The 22,945-nt window shown below is 30.8% G+C and overlaps 2 protein-coding genes across 2 annotated transcripts; both read right to left on the bottom strand.

Annotated features, from left to right (window-relative positions):
* Positions 1–419: 419 nt before the first annotated feature.
* Positions 420–1,405, bottom strand: LOC110268205 (uncharacterized). The gene has a single exon (XM_021114103.2). It carries the CDS (start codon positions 1,403–1,405, stop codon positions 554–556), a length of 852 nt encoding a protein of 283 aa, XP_020969762.1. The 3' UTR covers positions 420–553.
* A 5,083-nt stretch (positions 1,406–6,488) lies between these two features.
* LOC107626348 (receptor-like kinase TMK3) lies at positions 6,489–10,149 on the bottom strand. Its single transcript, XM_016329213.3, has 2 exons — positions 7,542–10,149; positions 6,489–7,303 (listed from the first exon to the last, which is right to left on the bottom strand). Exons 1-2 carry the CDS (start codon positions 9,994–9,996, stop codon positions 6,795–6,797), a joined length of 2,964 nt encoding a protein of 987 aa, XP_016184699.1. The 5' UTR covers positions 9,997–10,149; the 3' UTR covers positions 6,489–6,794.
* Positions 10,150–22,945: the final 12,796 nt, after the last annotated feature.

The following is a 22,945-nucleotide window of genomic DNA, read 5'->3' as shown; positions in this document are numbered from 1 at the left end:
CAAAATCTATAATAACAATAAACATGTATGGGTTAAATTCTCACAAAGTGCATGAGAAACAAAATCCTAATATCTTTTCTTTCACACCCTAACAATTATATATCTTTGCTGATCACAATCAAAATCCAAAGCTTCCATAGTAGGATCACAACTCCTAAATCAGGCATACAAGTCTTATCTCATGAAATTATGGATCACACTTCTTAACATCTAATAATTGATCATGCAATTCACATAGAAAATTAAAGAAGAGCTACTGCAAAATTTCTCAAAGTCTAAAACAATTCATCACCAAATCAATCTAACCCAAATTTCAAAGTTCCAATCTCTATCTCACATTGAAAGAAACCTAAAAACAAAACCCTAAAAATCTATAATCTCCACGTAAAACAACCCTAATTAACAAATTGAAACACTCTCTTTCTAACATCCACATTATCATAACATAAACTACATTGACAAAACTATCTATATATATATAAGCGATTATATTTGACTATGTTCATCTCTATGGTTACCACAGACCTTTATAGTTTTTACATTTTTATTTACCTTACAGTATGTCACACCGCATAAGATCACTGCTCATTTCTTTCATTTCTTTCATTTCTTTTCTGATAAGTTTCTCCAATTCCATAACAGATGAAAGAAAATCTTCATCAAAGAGATCTTTGTCAAAATTCCTTACCGGCGACGGAGAAATCGGTCCCCACCGTGACTGGCGGAACCCTTGAATTATCTTGTCGTATACGCAAGGATGAAAACCGCCATCGCCGATTCCTGTCATCCTTGCTCTTTGACACACTCTGCAAATCTTCAAGATTCCTCTTCCTTCGCGAGCACCGTCGCTTCTCTCCACGGCGCAACCATTGGATTCTTTCTTCGGAATTTTCACGTTGTCGTTGATCGCCATGTTCGTCAATAAACCTCTCTTTTCAATGAAAAGATCCCTCTTCCTCAACTCTTCCTCCAACTCTTCCTCCATGTACAGAGGCGCCTTCGCTGAAATCGCCCTTACACGTAACTCCTGGAGTGCTTCCATGGCGGCGCGAACTGGATCCACCCGCCGTTTCTTCTTGACGACGCTCGCCGCGTTCTTCTTTGCTGAGCCTTTCGTGAGGCGCTTGACGACGTGGAAGTAATGCTCGCCGGAGCGGTCGCTAGGTAAGACGAGGGAGAGATCGAGCTTTTCGAAGAGAAGAACTTTCCGGCCGCTGTCGGCGGAGGAGAGGTAGACGATGAGATCTTCCGACGGAATACCGACCTTGTTGCTGAGGTGGCGAAGCAGGCGCTTGAAGGAGATTTCGGCCGGGTCAACGGAGACTGTTCCGACGTTGACTTCTCTCTCTCCGTCGCTGTAGACGACGGGGTAGTGGCGGATCCCGCCGGCTAACATTTCGTTCATATCGTTAGCGCTTCTTTAATTTTGTTTAGCGAACGGAGAGAGTGTGAAGAAAGAGAGGGTTTTATGGCGCTCTATTTATAGGGTAGCAATGAAGTATGGGTCTTACTGTTTTAGGGGTAGATCCGTAAATGTGTGACATTTCAAAATTTTTGAACTGATACTAAACTAGTTAACTAGAGTCTATAAGGTAAGCTAAGTTTATTGAATCCTAATTTTCAATTATCATCAAATCCTAATTTTCATGTTGGACAGGAGAACTGGTCAAACTCGAATTTAATTAAGGCAAAAATTTAGCTGCAGTCGATTTTACGTGAAGTTGATAGTTGAGAGAGTCGTTAGATAAAAATTTAGTTAAATCAGTCAAATTATCTAACGATTCTCACGTGAAGTCGACTACACTAGTTTTCACCTTTAATTAAATAGGAACTTAATTTTTTCAGTCAATATTAAATAATTATTTGAAATTATATTTAAATTCAAAATTTTAAAGCATAACTTTTTAATTTTATCTTTGATTCTTCTAACAAATAAAATTTAAAAAAATGATTTAAAAATAAAGAATTAATATTAATTAATTATTTAAAATTTTATTTTTAATATTAATTTTATAAAAAGTTTTAAATTGTTTTCACGCATAAACTATTTCTAGGCAGTTAATCAAAAATATTTTTTAATGTATTATTTAGGGTGATTTTTTTATATATAATTTTATATATATATTGTACCATCACAAATTTTTTGAATAAAATTAATTAATTAAATTTATAAGAATATAAGATTTAAATTCATTAAAAATTAAAAAGATAATACACTTAAAAAACTAACATATATAATTTAAAATTTAAAACTATGATAATATTAATTATAGGGAATTCCTAATTAATCGACAATAAATAATATATACTTGAAGATATAGTCATAACTCATTCTATATTTATTAGATTTAAATAATATTTAACTATGTGAAAAAATAAGAAAATTAGTTTTATTCTTTGAATTTATTACAAAATCAAATTCAAATTCAATTAGATAAATCTGTTACAAGTTCATATATTACGACAAATTATTCTTCTGACATACTAATAATATTTTGTAAATATCTCAAGCCACCATTATCCCTTTGGTTCAAAGTTAGTTATAAAGTTAACTGAATTCTCTATAAAATTGTGTTTAATAAGTATTTTTAAATTCATAAAAAATATTATATGACTTGCAAAATAACTCTTCAAATTGAGTTAAATTTTTCTAACATAATCTACAAATATGTAAGAGTCATTAAGTATTTCTTCTCATTCTATTTCTACAAATTTTAAATTGTTTTCATGCATATATAAACTATTCTAAGCAGTTAATCAAAAATATTTTTAATATATTATTTAGCATGATTATATATATAATTTCTAATATATAATTATTATTCCTATATATATATTCTTCGTTATGATTATTTTTTATGTTGCACGGTATTTATCCGAGGAATCAAAAATAAATTTATTGGGTATCTGAATTCTATTAAAGAATTTGACACGGTAAAAATTTAAACCATATGTGATTTTAATTAATAAAGATTTATGTTACAGGCCAAAAAGATAGATGAAATGATACCATATGTCTCCGTATTTTGGGGGGATATTTTGGGATATTTGTTTGTTTTTCCTGGAAATTGAGGCCATCTTTTTTGTATTTAAGTAACAAATTGAATAACCTGTTTGGTAAAGTGAGATGGTTAACAATTGTAACATCGGAGAATAGCAACAAAATTTCTTAATGCGATTAGAGGTAATTGATTTTTATGGATTATAATGATATCTAAGGTGGCTGCTGTTTAGCCAGATAGTTGTGCGAATGCTATTAAAAATTACTTCAATTATAATATAATGTCATGTATTATGAATTGTAGTATTTTTGTACGACGAAGGATATTAAGAAAAGATTGACATCTGTACATGACTTCGTTCATACGGATTGATACTTACAAATATACTCTAACGTTTAAATCAAGATAGATTTAAAAGGTATAAGTGAGAATTAAAAATAAAAGAATGTTAAGAGGTTAACAAAATTTGTAATATATAGTAATTAATTAGTTATTATCAATATTTTTAGTGGTGTGAGATGACATTTAATAATATAAAATTATTTATTTTTTTTATAATTAAGTGCTGGTCAAATTTCAATGAAAATACTGCTCCTAAACTTTCTCTTAAAAATATATAACATATCTATGAGGCTTCTTTAATATAGTTTATGCTATCATTTTATTTTATTTCATTGGCTAAAATAATAAAAATATTTGAATTTAAATCAGTTTAAACTTCAAACTGCAGTCAAAGTCTGAATCCGGAAGACCAGGTCCTAGCGAGGTCGTTGGAGATCCGGAGACCGAATCCAGAACACCATCCAAAGTTTTCATTTTTTAATAGAATTTTGATGGTTTATGATATGTCTCCAACCATGAAGTGGGTTGTTGAAAGATATTTATTTTCAGATTATCTTGGTTAAACTCATTTTTGGATGGAGTGAAATTAAAAAAAAAAAAGTTAATAATTGTATTAGATAGTAACAATTGTTTTTTTTTTTTTTCAGAAAATGTATTTATTATTTAACAATCAAGACATACAAGCTTATGTTACAAACTCTAATTTGTTACAATTAAACGAGTTTTGAATATATTCGGATATTATTTTGTGTGCAACCATGTTATTTTAAACGTGTCAATGAATCTAGACCAAGCTTTATTCAACATGCCATTTAATCCAAGTAAATAAAATTGAACCTCAAGCATAATGCATAATTCACAATACGGCAGTATATTTCTCTATGGAGAAACTTTAATAGACATACTTAAAATAAAATAACAGGTGCTTAATATTCTTATGTAAATATATCGTAAATGACGAATGAAATTTGTTACATATATTGCAAATATATTTGGTCAAACCTAAATGCAAATAATTGATCTATAGTAACAATTAACATACTAACAGCAAATAGATCACATTATATATAGAATTTAATTTTAATGTATTAATACAGTGGTACAATCATATTTATTTTTTTGTATGATTATTCATGTCGTCAATAAAAATAATAATTATTTTTAATGATACGACATTACGTAATTGAAAATACGTGTTACATTGATAATACATCAAAATTATATATATATATATATATATATATATATATATATATATATGAATGCTTTGGAGTGACAAAGGTACAAAGAAACACCAACTAAGAGCTTAGAATGTGAGGCATCATGCAATAATTTTCCATGTGATGAGGCCAACTAAGTGAATTTGTCTCAAAGTGATCATTTTTTTCCATTTTTGTACATTGCAATACTAAACAAGAAAATGCATTATTATAAGTTTATTGCTCATGATATGATGAATGGTTTTGTTCTTTCTTTACTTTATGAGGCTTCCTATTATTAAATTTACAGCACACTGATAACCTTAGGCCACAGGTGTCACATGATTTCAAATATTCCAATGTGAGAAGAAGAGAAATGACCCCACAATTTGTTGCCATCTTAATTTGGCAACTCGTTCAATTTATTTCCATGCCACATCTATACATGATATACTACCTAATGTAGTTCACAAATAACTGAAATTTTAGAGTCTTTTATTATTTCCTAGTCATAAATTAAGGATGGGTTTAGTTTACGTTTTTATTTTTTATTTTTAATATTTTTTATTTTAAAAAAATTATAAAAAAAGAAGAAGGTAAAAACAATAAACAAAAATTTTATGATTATCACTGTTTTTTTTTTCCACAAAATTTTGAAAATAAAAAATACTAAAAATAAAGAAATAAGTCTCAAAAGATTTGGACATTATTAATAAGAATTTAATTTTGATGTATTGTCAGTGTAAGATAGTTTTACACGTGCATTCAATTACGCAATAATACATCAATAAAAATAATTACCTTTCACATTGACCGATTGAATAGTCGTAAAAAAAACGAATATGGTTCTACGACTGTATAAGACGTTTTGTACTGTCAGTGTATCAAAATTAAATTCTATTAATAATAGTAAATATCAACTATATTTTCTAATCAAGAGACATAACATAGTTGGGGGTTAAATGAAATTTACAAGCATCTAATGAAGAGATTTGATTTCTAACGGTTACATAGGTGGGTAAAACTTCTAGTAGTAAATTACTCATTTTTAGAAGAATTTTCGTTTTTAAAAGAATTAGTCACAGAAAATATCATTTGACAAGAAAAAAAAATATCTAATACACTGTGTAAGAAGAGGAGAAAAAGACAATAAAAAAATCCAAATTCATTTAATAAATTTACCACATGGAATCTCTAGCACAGTGCTAGAAGCTGTGTAATAAAAATGGCTAATGATGTCACAAACACTAAATTTGTTTTCACACTAGATTGCCCCCACCAAAATGGTTCCTCCTCCATTGCCTTATTCATAATAATGAGTCTTTGAAGCTGTTATTTTTGTCTACTTTCCCTCTTTAAATAACTATATTCCAAAACTGTGGTGTGTTTGGATCATATCAGAACAATTGAGAAAGACAAACTACTTTGAATGATTTATTGATTGGTTCATGGAACCTTGTCCCTACAATAATATAGAGAAAAAAAAAATGAACATATACTTACACTTGTATGGATAACTCTAAGCTATCCAATCTTAAATCAAACAAAAAGTTGCAAATTTGAAGAAGTTATAGTCGAATTCTACGCCTTTTGGTCATAAAAGTTTGAGTAATTGTCCTTTCCGGTTCCTAACCATTTGCCCGATGGACTTCCCACCTCCTAAGAAATCTAGAAACCCAAATCGGTCTCTATCTACTTTGATATATGTACGTTCGAGTCCCTATCTACTTTGAGTAAATGCTCTTTCCGATCCCTAACCAGGGACTGGAACGTACATATATCAAACTAGATAGAGACCGATTTGTTTGGGTTTTTAGATTTCTTAGGGGGTGCGAAGTCCATCGGACAAATGGTTAAGGACCGAAAAAGGCATTTACTCTAAAAGTTTCGATAACATGTCATGAAACTATTTATTCCAAAAGTTTATATAAGCTATAAGATAAAATACATGAATGATTATATATTTTACAACATACTGAAAGGTTTCTTTGTTCTTATGGTACAAAACCAAACCCCAAACAAAACCATTTTACATAATTAACAAGCATTACCATTGATCAAAGCTCACTAATCACTATCTACAATAAACAACACTTAAAGCCATCAAAATTAAAAAATTACAATGCATACATATGGAACTTTCCAAAGCTTATTATACACAACATTTGAACTCAACATTTGGCAAGAGATCACATTGAGAACAAGAAAATGGACAACAATATGCATTCAGGAAACCAACATACCATTTGTTTCACCGGCCATCCGCGGACGTAAAAGAATCGGCGAATCCAGTAGGCCTTGCCGGAATACTACTCTTGCTGTCTTGTAAGTCCACATGGCTTAAATCCTTTCCTTCCATCTCTTGCCACCCCTTCACCATTTGGTTAAGGGGTAAACTATAGTCTATGCCACAATACTCTTCAGTTTCATCATCAATCGGTTTCCATTTCTCAACGAGCGGTGCCAGAATGCTCACGGCATACCCCATATCCGGCCGCTGGTTTGGTTCCCTGGCAGTGCAATGGCCAGCTAACTCAGCAATGATGGAAATGCTCTCAAAGGTTTCGTCCTGTTTTTCGAGTGCAGGGTCAATAGCATTCATAAGTTTCTCCTTATCTGATTTTATATTCCAGAACCATGCTGCCAAGTACTGGCTTTCCTCCGGCCGGTCCTCATCGAGTGCTGTCAATCCGGTCAGTAGCTCCATCAGAACAACACCAAAACTGAAAACATCTGCTTTTGTAGTGATTTTTCCGGTCACTGAAACATATAAAAAGAATCAACAAAACAAAAACAGAACCATGAATATTTATGAATGTAGCAAATAAATGAGGACAGTAGAAGTTCTAAAAGTATCACTAAAGATGAATAAAATTGATTAATGTCTTCATTAGTTACTAATTTCTGAAAGAACAACCACATATTTAGACATATATACTATAATACAAGGTCAATGGCTCTATTAATTCTATAAAGGAGTTATGAAAAAACAAATCACCTGCATATTCTGGTGCCAAGTATCCGAATGTTCCAGCAAGCCGAGTCACTACAGATTTTTTGCCATCCGGAGCAAGCTTAACAAGTCCAAAATCTGAGACCTTTGCTCTGAAGTCATCACCAAGCAAAATATTTGATGACTTAAGATCTCTATGAATGAAGCTTTGGTGAGCAAGAGTATGAAGATACTCCATTCCTCTAGCAACATCCAATGCAATGTTAAGCCTTCGCTTCCACGAAAGTGGTTCCAATTGCAAGCTCTTCCATTGGAAAAGATGCTTACTGAGAGCACCTTGTGGCATATACTCATAGACTAGTAGTCTCTCTGTCCCTTCTACTGAATAGCCCAAAAGAGACACCAAATTCCGGTGCCGGACTTTCGAAAGAACTGCGATTTCAGACTGGAACTCATCTAAGGCTTTTCTGCTTATCACACCAGCCTCCATTCTCTTCACTGCAATTTTAGTCCCATCATCCAATTCTCCCTTGTAAACACCCCCGAATCCACCCCGGCCGAGCTCATTCTCAGGCGCGAAATTCTTGGTAATGCCTCGAAGGACTTGAACCGATATTACAAGATTTCCAGCTTCAATTACATGAGACACTGCATTTCCACTGGTGTTTAGGTTCCCAGAACCACTTGCTGAAACTGTGGAAATGCTTCTTCCATTGCCATTGCTAGCAACAACAACCTTTACCACATTGTCTGAATCAGATGGATCTCTAGGGTGAACTACTAATGAACTTGAACCCTTGGAGGCTTCATTTCTCCCTTTGAAACAATACAGATAAATTGGAATAAGCAGAATAATTGCAGCAACAATACCTACAATTGGGGTCACAATCAACACCAAGTTCTTTCTTTTGGGATTCTTCAATTCAAGAGAACTGCCAGAGTTGGAATTTGATGGTGCTGTTGGAGTATCAACCGAAGAAAGTTCGCCCCTTCCAGAAGATGGATTTGGCTTATTAACAGATGATGATGATGATGATGATGATGATGATGATGATGATGATGAGGAGGAGGAGGAGGAGGAGGAGGAGGAGGGAGCTTGTGAGGAGTTACTATGATTCATCAACAGAGGATTCCCATCAGTAACAATCTTCAAACTCTTATCAAAACTTGGCAATGGACCTGAAATGTTGTTGCCACTTAGATCCAACAATTTCAGTGATCTCAAACTAGTCCAATTACTAGGAACCACACCACTGATTTTGTTACCCCCTAATCTGATTTCAACAAGAGAATCCAATTTCGCAACAGAAGGACTAAGAGTACCACTGAAATTAAACTTAGACAAAATAATCATAGAAACTTTCCCATTTGCATTGCACTTTATTCCTAACCATGGACCTTCACAAGGATTATCACCAATCCATGAATTAACAAGATTTAAAGGGTAATCCAACCCACTAAGAAACTCAATCAGTGCCATAACCTCATAGGAACATGAAACCCCAGGTTTTGTTTCACAAAAATTATTGGAATCAAAAGTAACTTTAGGTGTTACAAATTTTGGGGTTGGACCCATTAAATGGTTATTGTTCAAATCCAAATGTTCCAATTGCAATTTAGCTAAAGAATCAGGAATTACCCCAACAAGTTGGTTACCATTGAGATTAAGATCCTTCAGAGAAGCCAAGTCACCAATGTTCTTAGGAATAGTCCCTTTGAAATTGTTACCATGAAGCCACAAACTTGTGAGAGAAACCATTGTTGCAAACACATCAATAGTACCATCAAGACCACCACCATCTTGGTTATTCAACCACAGAATCTGCAACCCAATTCCTTTAAAACTCGCCGGAATCGCGCCAGATAAGTTATTCCCTGAAAGCTGCAGCACAGAAAGAGACACCATGCTACCCAAGAACTCAGGAATTGGACCAACCATGTTGCAACTCATGCAAGAAACATTGGTCAATTGTGTTGACCCTTGCAAAGTCAAAGGGAATTTCCAACCACCATTGCTTGCATTGAAGTTAACATTGTAATCCAATGCTAAAACCTCAAGACTCTCAAGTCCTTCAAAGAAATCATAAGGGATTGAATCAAACTCATTGTGGTTCAAAAATGCAAACTTTAACATCTTCAAACCACTGAAAGAAGGTAAAGGGCCATTGAGCTTGTTGTTCTGAAGACCAAGATTCTCAAGCATTGTGAGCTGGTTGAAGCTTTGAGGCAAAGGACCAATCAAGTTCAAGTTTTTAGCTTGAATCTGAGATACCCTTTTGCCATTGCAGAAGATGTACTTCCATGGAGGGTTTCCACATGGGTCTCCACCATTTTCAGGCCATGGTAAGAGCTCAGGGTTCTTGAGACCGTTTCTGAACTGGTTTAGAACCTTTACATCTGAAGGGTCAGTTTCAGTGAGAACAACACAGCACAGTGTTAACATCAAAAGTAATAGTAGCAAAAGAACATGTTTTTGTTGTTGTTCCATGCTGAAGATCATGATGATATAGATGTGAAACTGAGTTCAAAAAGCTTTGTTCTTGTTGTTGTTGCATTGAGAAAGAAGTGTAAATGGATTGTGTTTGGTGGAAGCTTGAGATGGAAGATGGAGACAGAAGAAGAAGAAGAGAGAGAGTGGAAAGTGTTGTTAAAAGGGTGAAGATTAAGGTTGTCAACAAAGGAACAAAAAGGTGAAATTATTAATTAAAGGTTCTAAGTGGAAAGTGTGTCATTAAAATGAGTGATTATTATATGATTACTAGTTTTAGATTTTGTTACTGTTATTGTTGTGTTGGTACTAATTGACTTAACGTTTTTTGGGAAACAGAAAAAATTCTCAGGTGAATAACGACAAGAAAAAAAGGTTGAGTGGTTTTTTTTCTTATATAAAAAATTGTCATTTTTTTAGTACTTTTAAATTAGAGGATAAGTTATTTTGTATCAAGTTATTGTACAATAAATTTGTTAGAATATTAAGTAATTATGTCTTTAATCAATCTAACACAGTTAAAATTTTGACAAAAAGTAACAAAAGTAAGTTTTTGGAGCATCTTTTAAATGTATTATTAGGATTATATATACAGGTATTTTTTAAAATTTATATTCTTGTAATAGTAAAATAATGTGAAATTAATTATTTAGGGTTCAAATCAAATATAATATTTTAAATTCAAATAAAATATATAAAAAATTAATTTAATGTGTGAAATGTAAAATAATTAATTTTGTATTTTATTTAAATTATATTTATTTATAGATACTGAAATTATATTTATTTAAATTCAGTATCATATTTAATGATTAAAAATAAAATTAAAATTTTTATTTTGAGATTCAAAATTTTAATTTCTTTAATAACTCCAAAAAATAAAAATATAAAATAAAAATTTTTCTTTTTATATTTGCAAAAACGAAATTAAAAATTTTAATAACACTTCTTTCTATATTTACCTTTATTCATCAAGACATATTCTCTCTCTCTCTCTCTAATCAAACAAGGGTTTTTCTTGTAGTTTTTTTTTTTTTTTTTTTTTTTTTTTTTTTGAAAACGAAACACACACTGACACACAAACACCATTTTTCAACATGCAAAAATTTGAGGGTGCTGATTATTGAGGTGTTTGTTCTTCTATTTTAAAAAATACAATTTTTCTGCTAATTTGGGTTCTGACTACTTCTGAGGTAGTGTTATTTTAGAGAGTTGAGTTGAGTTTTTTTTTTAATAAATAAAAAATTGAAAAAAAAAAGAAAACAATGAAGAACAAAGAACAGGCATGTAGTTTGTTTGGAATCAATTTGTGTTTTGTTTAATTTGAAATTCAACAATTTCATTCGATCTTATTTTATAAGAATAACTTTTTTTAAATTAGAGTATTTTAGTAAATTTTTTTTTATTTTAATTTCATATTTATTTTAAATTAAATAAGATATGAAATATAATTCAATTTTATACATCTTATATTAAATATAATATAAAAATTTAATCTGTCTTTTAATATTTATCTCTTAATTTTTATCTTTTAATTCCAGTCTCTCTTTCAAACACAATCTTATTAGTTTGCAAAAGATATAAAATTAGAATGAACAACTGACAATTAGTTATTTTTTAATCATTTGTGTTTAATTGTTACCACCTTTGTTTAGTCGATCCTTGTGTCTTTATTTTTAACAACAATTTAATAAAAAGATTATTGAAATGTTAAAAATTATATGTGAATATTATAATGTTCAAAATTTTCTTCTTTCGACGGAATATTTATTTGGATTTCATATCCAGGAATAAACAGTTCATAAATTATTATATTTCATATATTTTAGTATATTTAATTGTAGTCTAAGTGACTACTATATATTACTTTATAAAAAATACAATTAATATAATAATGTTATTATAAATTTAAATTTTTGCAACAATTGAATTTAATTAAGTTGGTTTAAATCTAACAAAAACTAGCTTTATTATTAGCGCGTGTGAACATGCCACCTTTTCATATCCTTCTCTTTTTCTTCTTTGTATTCTTCTTCTTCTTTTTTATGTTCTTCTTCTTCATTCTTAGTCGCAAATTTCTCGCTACTGATGTTTTAGACACTTAACATCCATATTTCCACTTTAGCGACTAATTAGCAAGGAAAACTTTCCCTAACTAAATGATTTATCCGTTGCGACGAGTTAATTAGCGACGACTATTTTTCGTCGCTAACCTAATTTAAATTTTACAATATTAATATGGGACAAAATTGATGAAAAACTAGTTGTTCGTTAAAAAAAAAAACTTTAATAACAAATTAGTTAGGAAATTATTCGTCGCAAAAATGTATTTCAAATATTTGTAACGGATTAGTTAGGAACATTGTTTCTCACTAATTAGTCCTTTCGCACAAAGTTTATTTAACAACAAACTAATGTGTGAATTGTTTCTCGCCAATTGTATATCAAATACTTGCGACGGAATAGTGACAACAATATTTCTTACTATTTTATTTTTATTCGATTGAACTCTTAAGTGACTGATATTGTCACTTGCTAATTAATTTGTGATAAATTAACGATAAATTTTTTCTCCTCTTTTTTTAGCTATAAAATTCAATTTACGAAAAATAAATTTACTCATAAATTTCTCACTAATCAGTTACTTGTCTCAGGTTTGAACATTTTGTGATTATTCATTAATTTTGTCGTTAGTGCGTCACAAATCTTTTATTAGTTAGTAATGGATTAATAATAAAAAATATTTTTTGTAAAAGTTTGTCATTAATTTATTAAATTCTTGTAATAATAGTTAAAGTAGTCCAAAATTACACTTGTTTAATTTGTCCTTTACGCATGTTTAATTTTTCTCTTTATTTATTTTTGGGTACATTGGTGTCTAATTTTTAATTACTTATAGTATTTAATTAGCAAGCCTCCACTCACCACAGTTCATGAATCTGAGTCCAAGAATCATTACACCTATTTAACTTTAAGATATAAAAAGCTCGTCGATCCAAATGAATCATTCTTGTGGTCTCTCTTCGCCCCCGCCCCGAAACTGATCCACAGCACAGCGCCCATTCGCTTCGCGCGCGGGAAGGCAACGAAGTTCAGTTCATGAGACCGCGGCGGAGATTCTAGTAATGAAACTCCCATCCGACTGGATCTTTCTCTCTCCATGGGATGAAGTCTAGTGTTCTAGGTCTTTTGGATTGGGCTGTGATCCCTATCTTTTTATAGAGTCTCTTTCATCTAATGGAATGTGTTCAGTATCTCTCTCAGGTTTGAATCTTTTCCTTTTTCTATATATATATATATATATATATATATATCCTTTAATTTGGTTGTTGCCACGTTTATTTGCATCCGTGGGTAGCTAAAATATTTTTATTTTTTTTCTCTGACCTTTATACTAATACGTGATTAGATAATCAACTCATATATGTGTTTAAATAAGTATTAAAAATTTAGTCACCCAAAAAAAATATTAAAAATTTAAATTTTATTATTTTATATATAATAATGTATTAATTAATAATAAATTTTTAAATAAAATATTAATTTATGATAGATTATTTTTTGGTATATTAAAATAAAAAATATCATAAAAAATATATAATTCTATATTGAATATACACTGAAAATAATTATTAAATTAATTATTAATATAAAATATATATTAAAAATAAATTAAGCAATACATATATTTATATATAAATATATAATAATTAATTTAATAATTAATTTTTTTTATAATATTGACGTAGCATTTTTATATAGGACCTAAACTTTATTATCAAATAATTAACGAAAACTGCAATATAGGTTTCACAATTTCATTCCATTCTTCTATGCATCTCTTGTATTTATCTTTATTCCCACCATAGAGTTCTTTGCACGTTTCTATAAAATTGTTTAGCGCTTTGCACAACATTCGGCAATTTTCCCATCTATGTTTTGATATTGGTGACGCCAATTTGTCATAGCTTTGGTTGCATTTGTTGTAACATGCTGCTAGATCTAAGGCATCTTCAGTAGTTCTTGGAAACGATGGTTTTTCATGATCACCAATAAAGCTATCAAATTCAGCTATAACACAACAAATAATTGTTCCAATAATTATCATTATTATTATTACATAAAACATATTGTGTTTAGTCATCTCTCTCTCTTTACAATTACAAATTCATGATGATAAATGAAACTAGCTAGGCCTTATATAAGCCTAAAATCATTGTTAATATTATTAAGAAGAATGTTAGGGCCAGCAATTTTGATGTTTTGTAACTATCAATTGGTCATCAATAATATTTTTAATGATGAGAGATTACATCTAATGGTAGAAAATCACTTACTTTTATTTTGATGGTTAAGTGCTGGCCAAAAAACACAAAAATTGCTGGTCCCTAGACTTTTCCTATTATTAATATTATTATATACAGTATGATTCTCTAATTAATTAGAATATTCCTTGCTTAGTTTGTGCCCCTTCCCTATTCTAAGAGTAGTGAATTATTAATGTAAGCAAAATAAAAAATCTTCACTATATAGTAAAATATTGTCTTAGAATACTTTATTATTTCAATTTTGTTTAACTCCTTCCCGAATTCATTAAAGTAATAAAGGGTTATCAAATTACTTGAATCAAAATATAGTAAAAAAAATTGCAAATACTTTTAAAAAGTTAAAAATGTAATATCAATGTTAAGTATTATGTATAACAACGAGGATAAAAGAAAAAAAAAACACTTTTTTTTTTTACTTATTTTTGAAAAGGTTAAATATATCTTTTATCCTTAATAAGTAATATTTTGAGGTATTTACAAATTCCCATACTACATCTCTGCTTATTCAATTTATTACATATCAAATCTTTTTAAATTTTAATTATAATAATGTCTTTTCAAGTTCTAACAAAATTTAATATTTCTCCTCTAATTTTTTTTATATAGTTAAATTTTTTGTTGCTTAATTATTTCAATTTCACTATAACTCCAACACGGTTGCTGCGACCCCTCATCGTTCTATCCACCAACTAATTATGTCTAGATATAAATTAACATATTACTGGCAACAACAAATTATAATGTTTTATAATCATTGTTAATATGTTTAAGGGTTAAATATGATTTTGGTATCCAACATAGAAGTTGAAAATCGATTTTGCCCTCAACATTTTTTTCATTACAAAATGGTTCCTAATTTTTTACCAATTTTATTTTTTATTATCAAATTACGTTAAATTGTGATAGAGGGTAAGGATATAAATATCTGATGAAAGACGATTTTAAAATTATGTTAAATCTTAGGGACCATTTTATAGCAAAAAAAAAAAGCTAAAAACAAAATCGATTTTCGATCTTTATCTTAGAGATCAAAATCATACTTAACCCTATGTTTTATTGTACGATCTAACTATTTGAAGTATTTCTGAATTTTCGATATCGTAATGAGAACTAGGACTCGTTGATTCGTTCAACCATGAACCATGATAGAAAATGTATTTACAAAGTATTCCTATACTTAAGTTAATATTTATGTTTGTGTTTAAGATTATTAGACTTGGTCTTTTTTGGTTCCTCTTCTCTTTTATAGGGTACTATTTTTCTTCTCCTTATTGGACTAATGACTTCTTTTTTACTGTACATCGTGATTCTGTTATGGTTTAAAATCACTTTCACATATTATTACCTATTAGGCATTAATTTAGATGTATATGATGCTCTTTTCCTTTCAAAGCATTTAAATTAAGATTAATAGTTAAATTTATTTTTGAAAAATTATCTATTTTTTAAATAATTTTTTTAGTCATATTAAATCATTAATTACTGAAAGATAAAATGTAAGTCAAATTGATGATCATTTCAATTCGTTAAATAGATAATAACATATTACGTTAAGTAGTACTGCGTAATATGATGATGTAGTAGGTTAATGCTAATATTTAAGTTCTCAAATCTTTATTCTTATGTCAGAATATTTACATTATTTAGATGTCAAAATCGATGAGTTTGGAATAAATATTTTTTGAATTATTATATTTTATAATATTTTATAAGTGAAATAATTGTAAAAAAAAAAATAATGTTATATATTTAAATCTTTTTATTAATTAAGTCTAACTAATAATAAAGTTAGTCTAACATAACAAAAATCAGTTATAAGTAACGTACATTATTCTAAGTATTCTTATTTAACTTGATTAGACTTGGTTCATAAAAAAACTTGAACGTATAATATTTTTCCCATATCTTCTTTGTATCTGACTTAACCATGCTTCTATGCATTTCTTATATGCATCTTCATCCCCACGACATTGCTCTTTGCACCATTTTATACACTGATTTAGGTTTTTGCAAGACTCTCTGCATCTTCGTCGTCTATTTCTTGATTTTCTCGATAATTTGCTGTTATAGGCTTCGTTACATTTTCTGTGACACGAGTCAAGATCATAGGCATCATCAACACTTGGAATCCACATTTTTTCATTATCACGAACAAAGCCGTCGAATTCAACGGTAACATAACAAATAATTGTTCCGATTATCAATATTATTATTAGTACATAAAGTACACCATGTTTAGTCATCTCTCTTTGTAATACAAGTTTATGATAAATGAAACTATGCTTTATATAATCTAACTAAATTCATTGTTAATATTATTAATATTATTATATGCAGTATGATTCTCGAATTAATTATTAGAATATTCCTTCATTAGTTTGTGTCTCTTCCTCATTTTAAGAGTAGTAAATTGCCAATATAAACGAAATAAAAAGTTTTTACTTCAGAGGAATATATATTATTTTAGAATTTTTTATTATTATTTCAATTTTGTTTAACTCCTTGAATTCAATAAAGTAATTATAAAGGGTCATCAAATTACTTGACCCAAAATATAGTCGAAAAGATAGCAAATATTTTTAAAATATAGTTAAAAATATATTATCAATGTTAAATATCATATATAACAGTGAGGATAAAAAAAAACTTATTTTTAATTATTTAGATATATTTTATTTTTAACAATGTCAGAATATTTATATTATTTGGATGCTAAATTGGATGAATTTGGAATAAACATTTCTTGAATTATTATATATTATTTTATACTATTAGGACCAAAATTAAAAGTAGTATTCATCACATCAAGTACTAGGTGCATTTATTTTTTAAAAAACAAAACTAAAAAAAATTCAAAAAAATAAAATAAAACATCTTAAATAAAAAATACTTACCATTAATAAAGTACTAGCTAGGTGCACTCATCAATATATATTCTAAAATTTTCTATCTCCCTCTGAAGTGGATTTCCCTTTAAAAATCGAGCCCATTGTTTTATGCATTTCTTATATGCAACTTCATCCTTACGACAGCGAGTCCTGCACCATTGTATAGCATCATTTAGCCTTTTGCAATTCTTTCTGCATCTATTCAATCTATTTCTTGATTGTTTCGATAACATGTTATAGCTTTCGTTGCATTTTTCTAAACACAAGACAACATTGTAGGCATCATAAATACTTGGATACCACGCTCTTTCATCATCGCGAATAAAGCCGTCGGATTCAACATTAAGAGAACAAATAATTGTTCCAATTAATAATATTATTAGTACATAAAGCACACCGTGTTTAGTCATCTCTTTTTGTAATTATAAGTTTATGGTAAATGAAACTAGGTTTTATATAAACCTAAAATCATTGTTATTAATATTATTAATATTATTATATATAGTATGATTCTCAAATTAATTATTAGAATATTTTTATGTCCTTTCCTTATTTTAAAAATAGTAAATCATTAATGTAAGCAATATAAAACAGCTTAACTCTAGTGGAATATTATATTAGAAATTTTTATTATTATTTTAATTTTATTTAACTCCTTGAATTCAATAAAGTAATAAAAGGTCGTCAAATTACTTGACCCAACATATAGTCGAAAATATTGCAAAAATTTTAAAAAAGTTAAAAATTATAATATTAATATTGAGTATCATATATAACAGCGAGGATAAAAAAAATCCATTTTTAATTATTTAGATATATATATTTTGTCTTTAACAATATTCTAGAGCACTTTTAAAATTGCAGATTACATATTTATTCATTTTATTTATATTTCTTATATTTAAAATTTTTTAATATAAGTAGAGTCTTTTTAATAGAATTTAATATTTTTTTCGTTGTTTTATTAACTAGCCAACTAAGCAAATAAGTATCGGAATAGTTCCAAAACTTATATATCTAAATGACTATTCACCTGAAAATGTTTTTATATAAATCGAAAATAACAATTGAGAATTATTATTTTACCAATTTTTATATTTTATCTTGGAAGACAGCTTTTTGTTCATGATCTAAATTCTAGGATCAAAACAAAATCCTCTTGTGAGTTTTGTAAAATCTATTATAAATTAAAATTTATTCTAGAAAATTAGAAATGTGATTTTTATGACTTAATATGATAGAGAAAATTAAAACAAGAATTTTGACACTAATTTTAAAAAAATCGACTTAAAATTGAGTCAAACGAATCAAACCGGACCAACTAGATTCATATTGGGCCAAAGGCCCAGCCAAGCCACATTAGACAAAAGGGTTCAGCACCCTCTTCTTCCCTACATAAACAAAACACGTTGAAAAGGGGAAGGGGGAGCATGAAACCCTTGCCCTCATTCACTTCAATCTTCATTTGATCATAACTTTTGATTCGGAGCTCCGATTGTCGCACCATTTGCGACCACGCGACTACGTTGCTGACCTCTACAAAGTCCATAACTTTATTTCTGAGGTAAACCACGTTCTCATCCCACTTCTTTCAGCCTTGATTTTCGAAATTTATGGGTAAAAATGTTGAAATTTGTGAGCTTTTGATGTTATAGGATCTAACTAACTTGAATGGAAGGCTTAATCTTGTCTCCTTGATCCTTGGGTGTGGTAACATTCTCAATCCTAGTAGAATTTATTGGTTTATGATGTTTAGGTTTTGAGTGGGTATGTTTGAATGTGGTATTGTGGTTTAGGTAGTGTATATATGTATGTTGAGACTTGATTGAAGTCTTGGAAAGCTTGGAAAAGGGCTTTTGTGTGCTAAAAATCTGTTCTTGGAGTTGTTGAAGCCTTAAGAGCTTGTGAAAAAGTGATTTGGAGGTGTTCCGGGTTGAGCGGAGAATCGGCCAATGTATGGTTTCGGTTTCCTATATCTAAAATGTAATGTGGTGTGAAAACTTAGGCTAGAGACTCTAAGATAGGATTTAAACTATTGATGTTGTTGATTGGTTGAGATGAATTGTATTGTTATGTATGTGATTAGTGGATTTTGGATGTTTTGATGGTATGATGTATGAGAGATATGCATGTTTTGATATATGCTTAATGATTGGTTGAGATTAAATTGTGGGTGAAACCATGTTGATAGTGAGGATGATATTGATTGTATGTATTGAAGGTTGATGGAATTGGTATTGTTGAAACTTGGGATGAGGAAAGATATATGATATGGTATTTTGTTTGAAATTGAGTTATTTGATTGAGATTGGTCAAAATGGTAGATTAGTGGATTGTGAATTTAATAAAAATATTAAAATATGAGTTAAGGAGGCTTGAGGTTGATTTTTGGTTGGTTTTGAAAGGGGTTGAAATTGGTTTGTTTTGAAAATAGAATTTTTGGGTTTGTATGAAATTGTGGTTTTTGGTCAACTTTGACGGAGTATAACTTGGTTTCCGGATCTCCGATTTGTGTCAAACTTGTTTAGAATAAAAATTGAATCCGAGATGCCTATGCCGCTTAAAGAACGGATTGTTTCCACTTGTTTCCACTTGATCAAGTATTGTATACTTGGTGGTACTCCTCTTCGTCGCATGACGCGATTAGCTAAGATCTCTTCAATTTCTTTATCAAAGGATCTAATCACCACGGGCGGAGCACGACTCGAGTCACCTCTACTCGGTTCATCTTGGTCTTCGTGATATGATTTAAGCATACTCACATGAAAGACCCGGTGGATCTTCATGGAGGGAGGGAGTTGTACTTTGTAACCAACCTCCCCAACACGTCCAATGATCTCAAATGGCCTTTCGTATTTGCAGATTAATCCCTTATGAACCTTGCGAAAGGCTTTGGATTGTTGTGGAAGAAGTTTAATCATTACCTTGTCTCTCACTTGATAGCTTGCATGCCTCATCTTCTTATCTGCCAATTTCTTCATTCTCTTTGCAGCTTTGTTGAGGTAAGAACGAGTGATATCTGCTTATTCTTCCCATAACTTAATCATATGATAAGCTCCAAAGCTCTTCCCTGAGTAAGAGGAAGAAAGAGAGTGAGCTGTAAGCGGCTGTTGTCCAGTCACAATCTCGAATGAACTCTTCCCTGTAAATTCACTCCTTTATAGATTGTATGAGAATTGAGCAATGTTTAGCAGTTTTGTCCAATCCTTCTGATTAGCACTTATGAAATGCCTCAAGTAACACTCGAGTAAGGCATTCACTCTCTCAGTCTGCCCATCGATTTGAGGATGAAAGCTAGTTGAAAAATGAAGCTCTGACCCTTGGAGTTTGAACAACTCTGTCCAAAGTCGTCTTGTGAAGCGTGGATCTCGATCACTAATGATGCTCTTAGGCAATCCCCAATACTTCACCACATTCTTGAAGAATAGTCGTGCTGCTTCCTCTGTAGTGCAATGAGTAGGGGCAGGTATAAAATTAGCATACTTCGAAAATCGATCCACTACCACGAGAATAGATCCAAACCCCTCGGATTTCGGTAAGGCAGAGATGAAATCTAAAGAGACACTTTTCCACAGTCGCTCTGATGGAGGCAGAGGTTCCAATAACCCATTTGGTGTCTTATTTTCAATCTTATCTTGTTAGCACACAAGACAAGTCTTCACATAGCTCTCCACTTCATCTCTCATTTGAGGCCAATAATAAGAAGATTCAATGAGTGCCAAGGTCCTTCGCTGACCTTGGTGACCAGCTCACTTGGTGTCGTGGCATTCTCTCACTAATATTCTCTTTAGATTTTCCCATTTAGGGACGTATAGTCTTCACCCTTTAATGTAGAGAAGGTCGTCTTCTAGCCAAAATCTTTTGGTCTTACATTCTCTAGCCAACTCCACCAACTTCTTGGTTAATGGATCATGATGTAACCCTTCTTTGATGGTATGCACAATATCTCCTTCGACCAAGGAAATGGCTGCAAACTCAACTTTGCGGCTCAGCGCATCTGCTACCATATTAGTCTTGTCTAATATGTATTCAAATTTGAAATCAAACTCAGCTAAGAAATCTTGCCACCTAGCTTGTTTGGGGTTTAACTTTTTCTGAGTTTGGAAGTAACTTGTAGCTACATTGTCTGTCTTGACGATGAAGTGTAAACCAAACAAGTAGTGACGCCAAGTGGTGCGGTATTTATAACCCACTAACTTTTCGGCAAGTGCACCGGGTCGTACCAAGTAATACCATACGTGAGTAAGGGTCGATCCCACGAGGATTGATAGACTAAGCAACAATGGTTAAATGATTTACTTAGTTAGACAAGCATAAAATGGTTTTGAGATGTTCAAAAGGTTTAAGTTCGAACTCAGAATATCAAAAGGATAGACAAATAAATAAGTTGGGAATAAAATATTGAGAAGGCAGTTAAGGTTTCAGAGTTATCTATTTTCTGGATTGACTTTTCTTATTAACTAATTCTAATCATGTAAGATTTAATTCATGGCAAACTATTTGTGACTAGACCCTAATTCCTTAGACCTTCCTAGTCTCCTCTAAAATTCATCAACTGCCAATCTTTGGTCAATTAATTCCAATTAGAAGGTGATGATCAAATTCTAGTTTATATGCACAAGAATCCTAATTATCCAAAAATAAAGGGATTATATGTCACGTATCCCGTTAAATACAAACAATTAGAAATTCAGGATAATATGTTTTCAAGCTATTGTTCAAGTAAAGAGCTTTTTCAAGTTATACAAGAACTTAATTAGAATATGGGTCATACTTCCGTTCCACCCAAATTCATAAAATGAAGAACGAAAACAATTATTGAAATATAAATCAAAACATGAATTAAAATAGAAAAATAATAGTATCAATCCATACAATAGATAGAGCTCCTAACCTTAACAATGGAGGATTAGTTGCTCATGGAATATGGAATGTAAATTTGTATGGAATAATGTTGTGGAATGTTGTTCTGGAATCATCCTGTTGGGATCCCTTTTATAACTAATCGTAATAATTTAAAATCTAATATTTAAAACTAAAAATTAAAATAATATCTTTTCCTAGAATTAAAATTTGAATTTAAATTTAAATAATCAAATCTTCAATGGATGGATGGGGACCACTTGAATTGTCCATTCTGCAGCTTCTAATATGTGTTTTCTGGGCTGGAAACTGGGTCAAACAGCCTAGAAATTGCCTCCAGCATTTTTTGTCAATTCTGCAGATTGCTCATGTGATGCGTCCGCGTCGTCTACGCGTTCGTGTCATTTGTGCAGATTCCAGTCCACGCGTTCGCGTCGGGCACGCAATCGCGTCGGGCACGCGATCGCGTCATTGCGATTTCCTCTATTCCGCGCGGTCGCGTGAGCCATGCGTCCGCGTCGGTATTCGCTGGTCATCTCCTTGGTTTCTTCTCTTTCTCTACAGAAACTTCATCAAATCCATCTGAATGCTACCTAAAATAACTGAAATTGCACAAAACTCAAAATAGCATCCATAGTGGCTAAAATATAATTAATTATTAATTAAACTCAACAAATTAGATGCAAATTCACTAGGAAAAGATAGACAAGATGCTCACGCATCACCAAGTTCTCAGACAATGCACTACTACGGTCATCTCCTTCTCTTTGACAGTGTATCGCCTCTCTGTATCATTTAACTTGCGACTCTCAAAGGCAATTAGATGTCTTTCTTGCCCTCTGATAGCGTAGTCCAAAGCATCAGTGTGGACTTCAAATACCT

This window comes from Arachis ipaensis, chromosome B2, assembly GCF_059453495.1.
Source record: "Arachis ipaensis isolate K30076 ecotype BB chromosome B2, ASM5945349v1, whole genome shotgun sequence".
Taxonomy (NCBI): Eukaryota; Viridiplantae; Streptophyta; class Magnoliopsida; order Fabales; family Fabaceae; genus Arachis; species Arachis ipaensis.
This window is presented reverse-complemented; position numbering and strand designations above follow the sequence as displayed.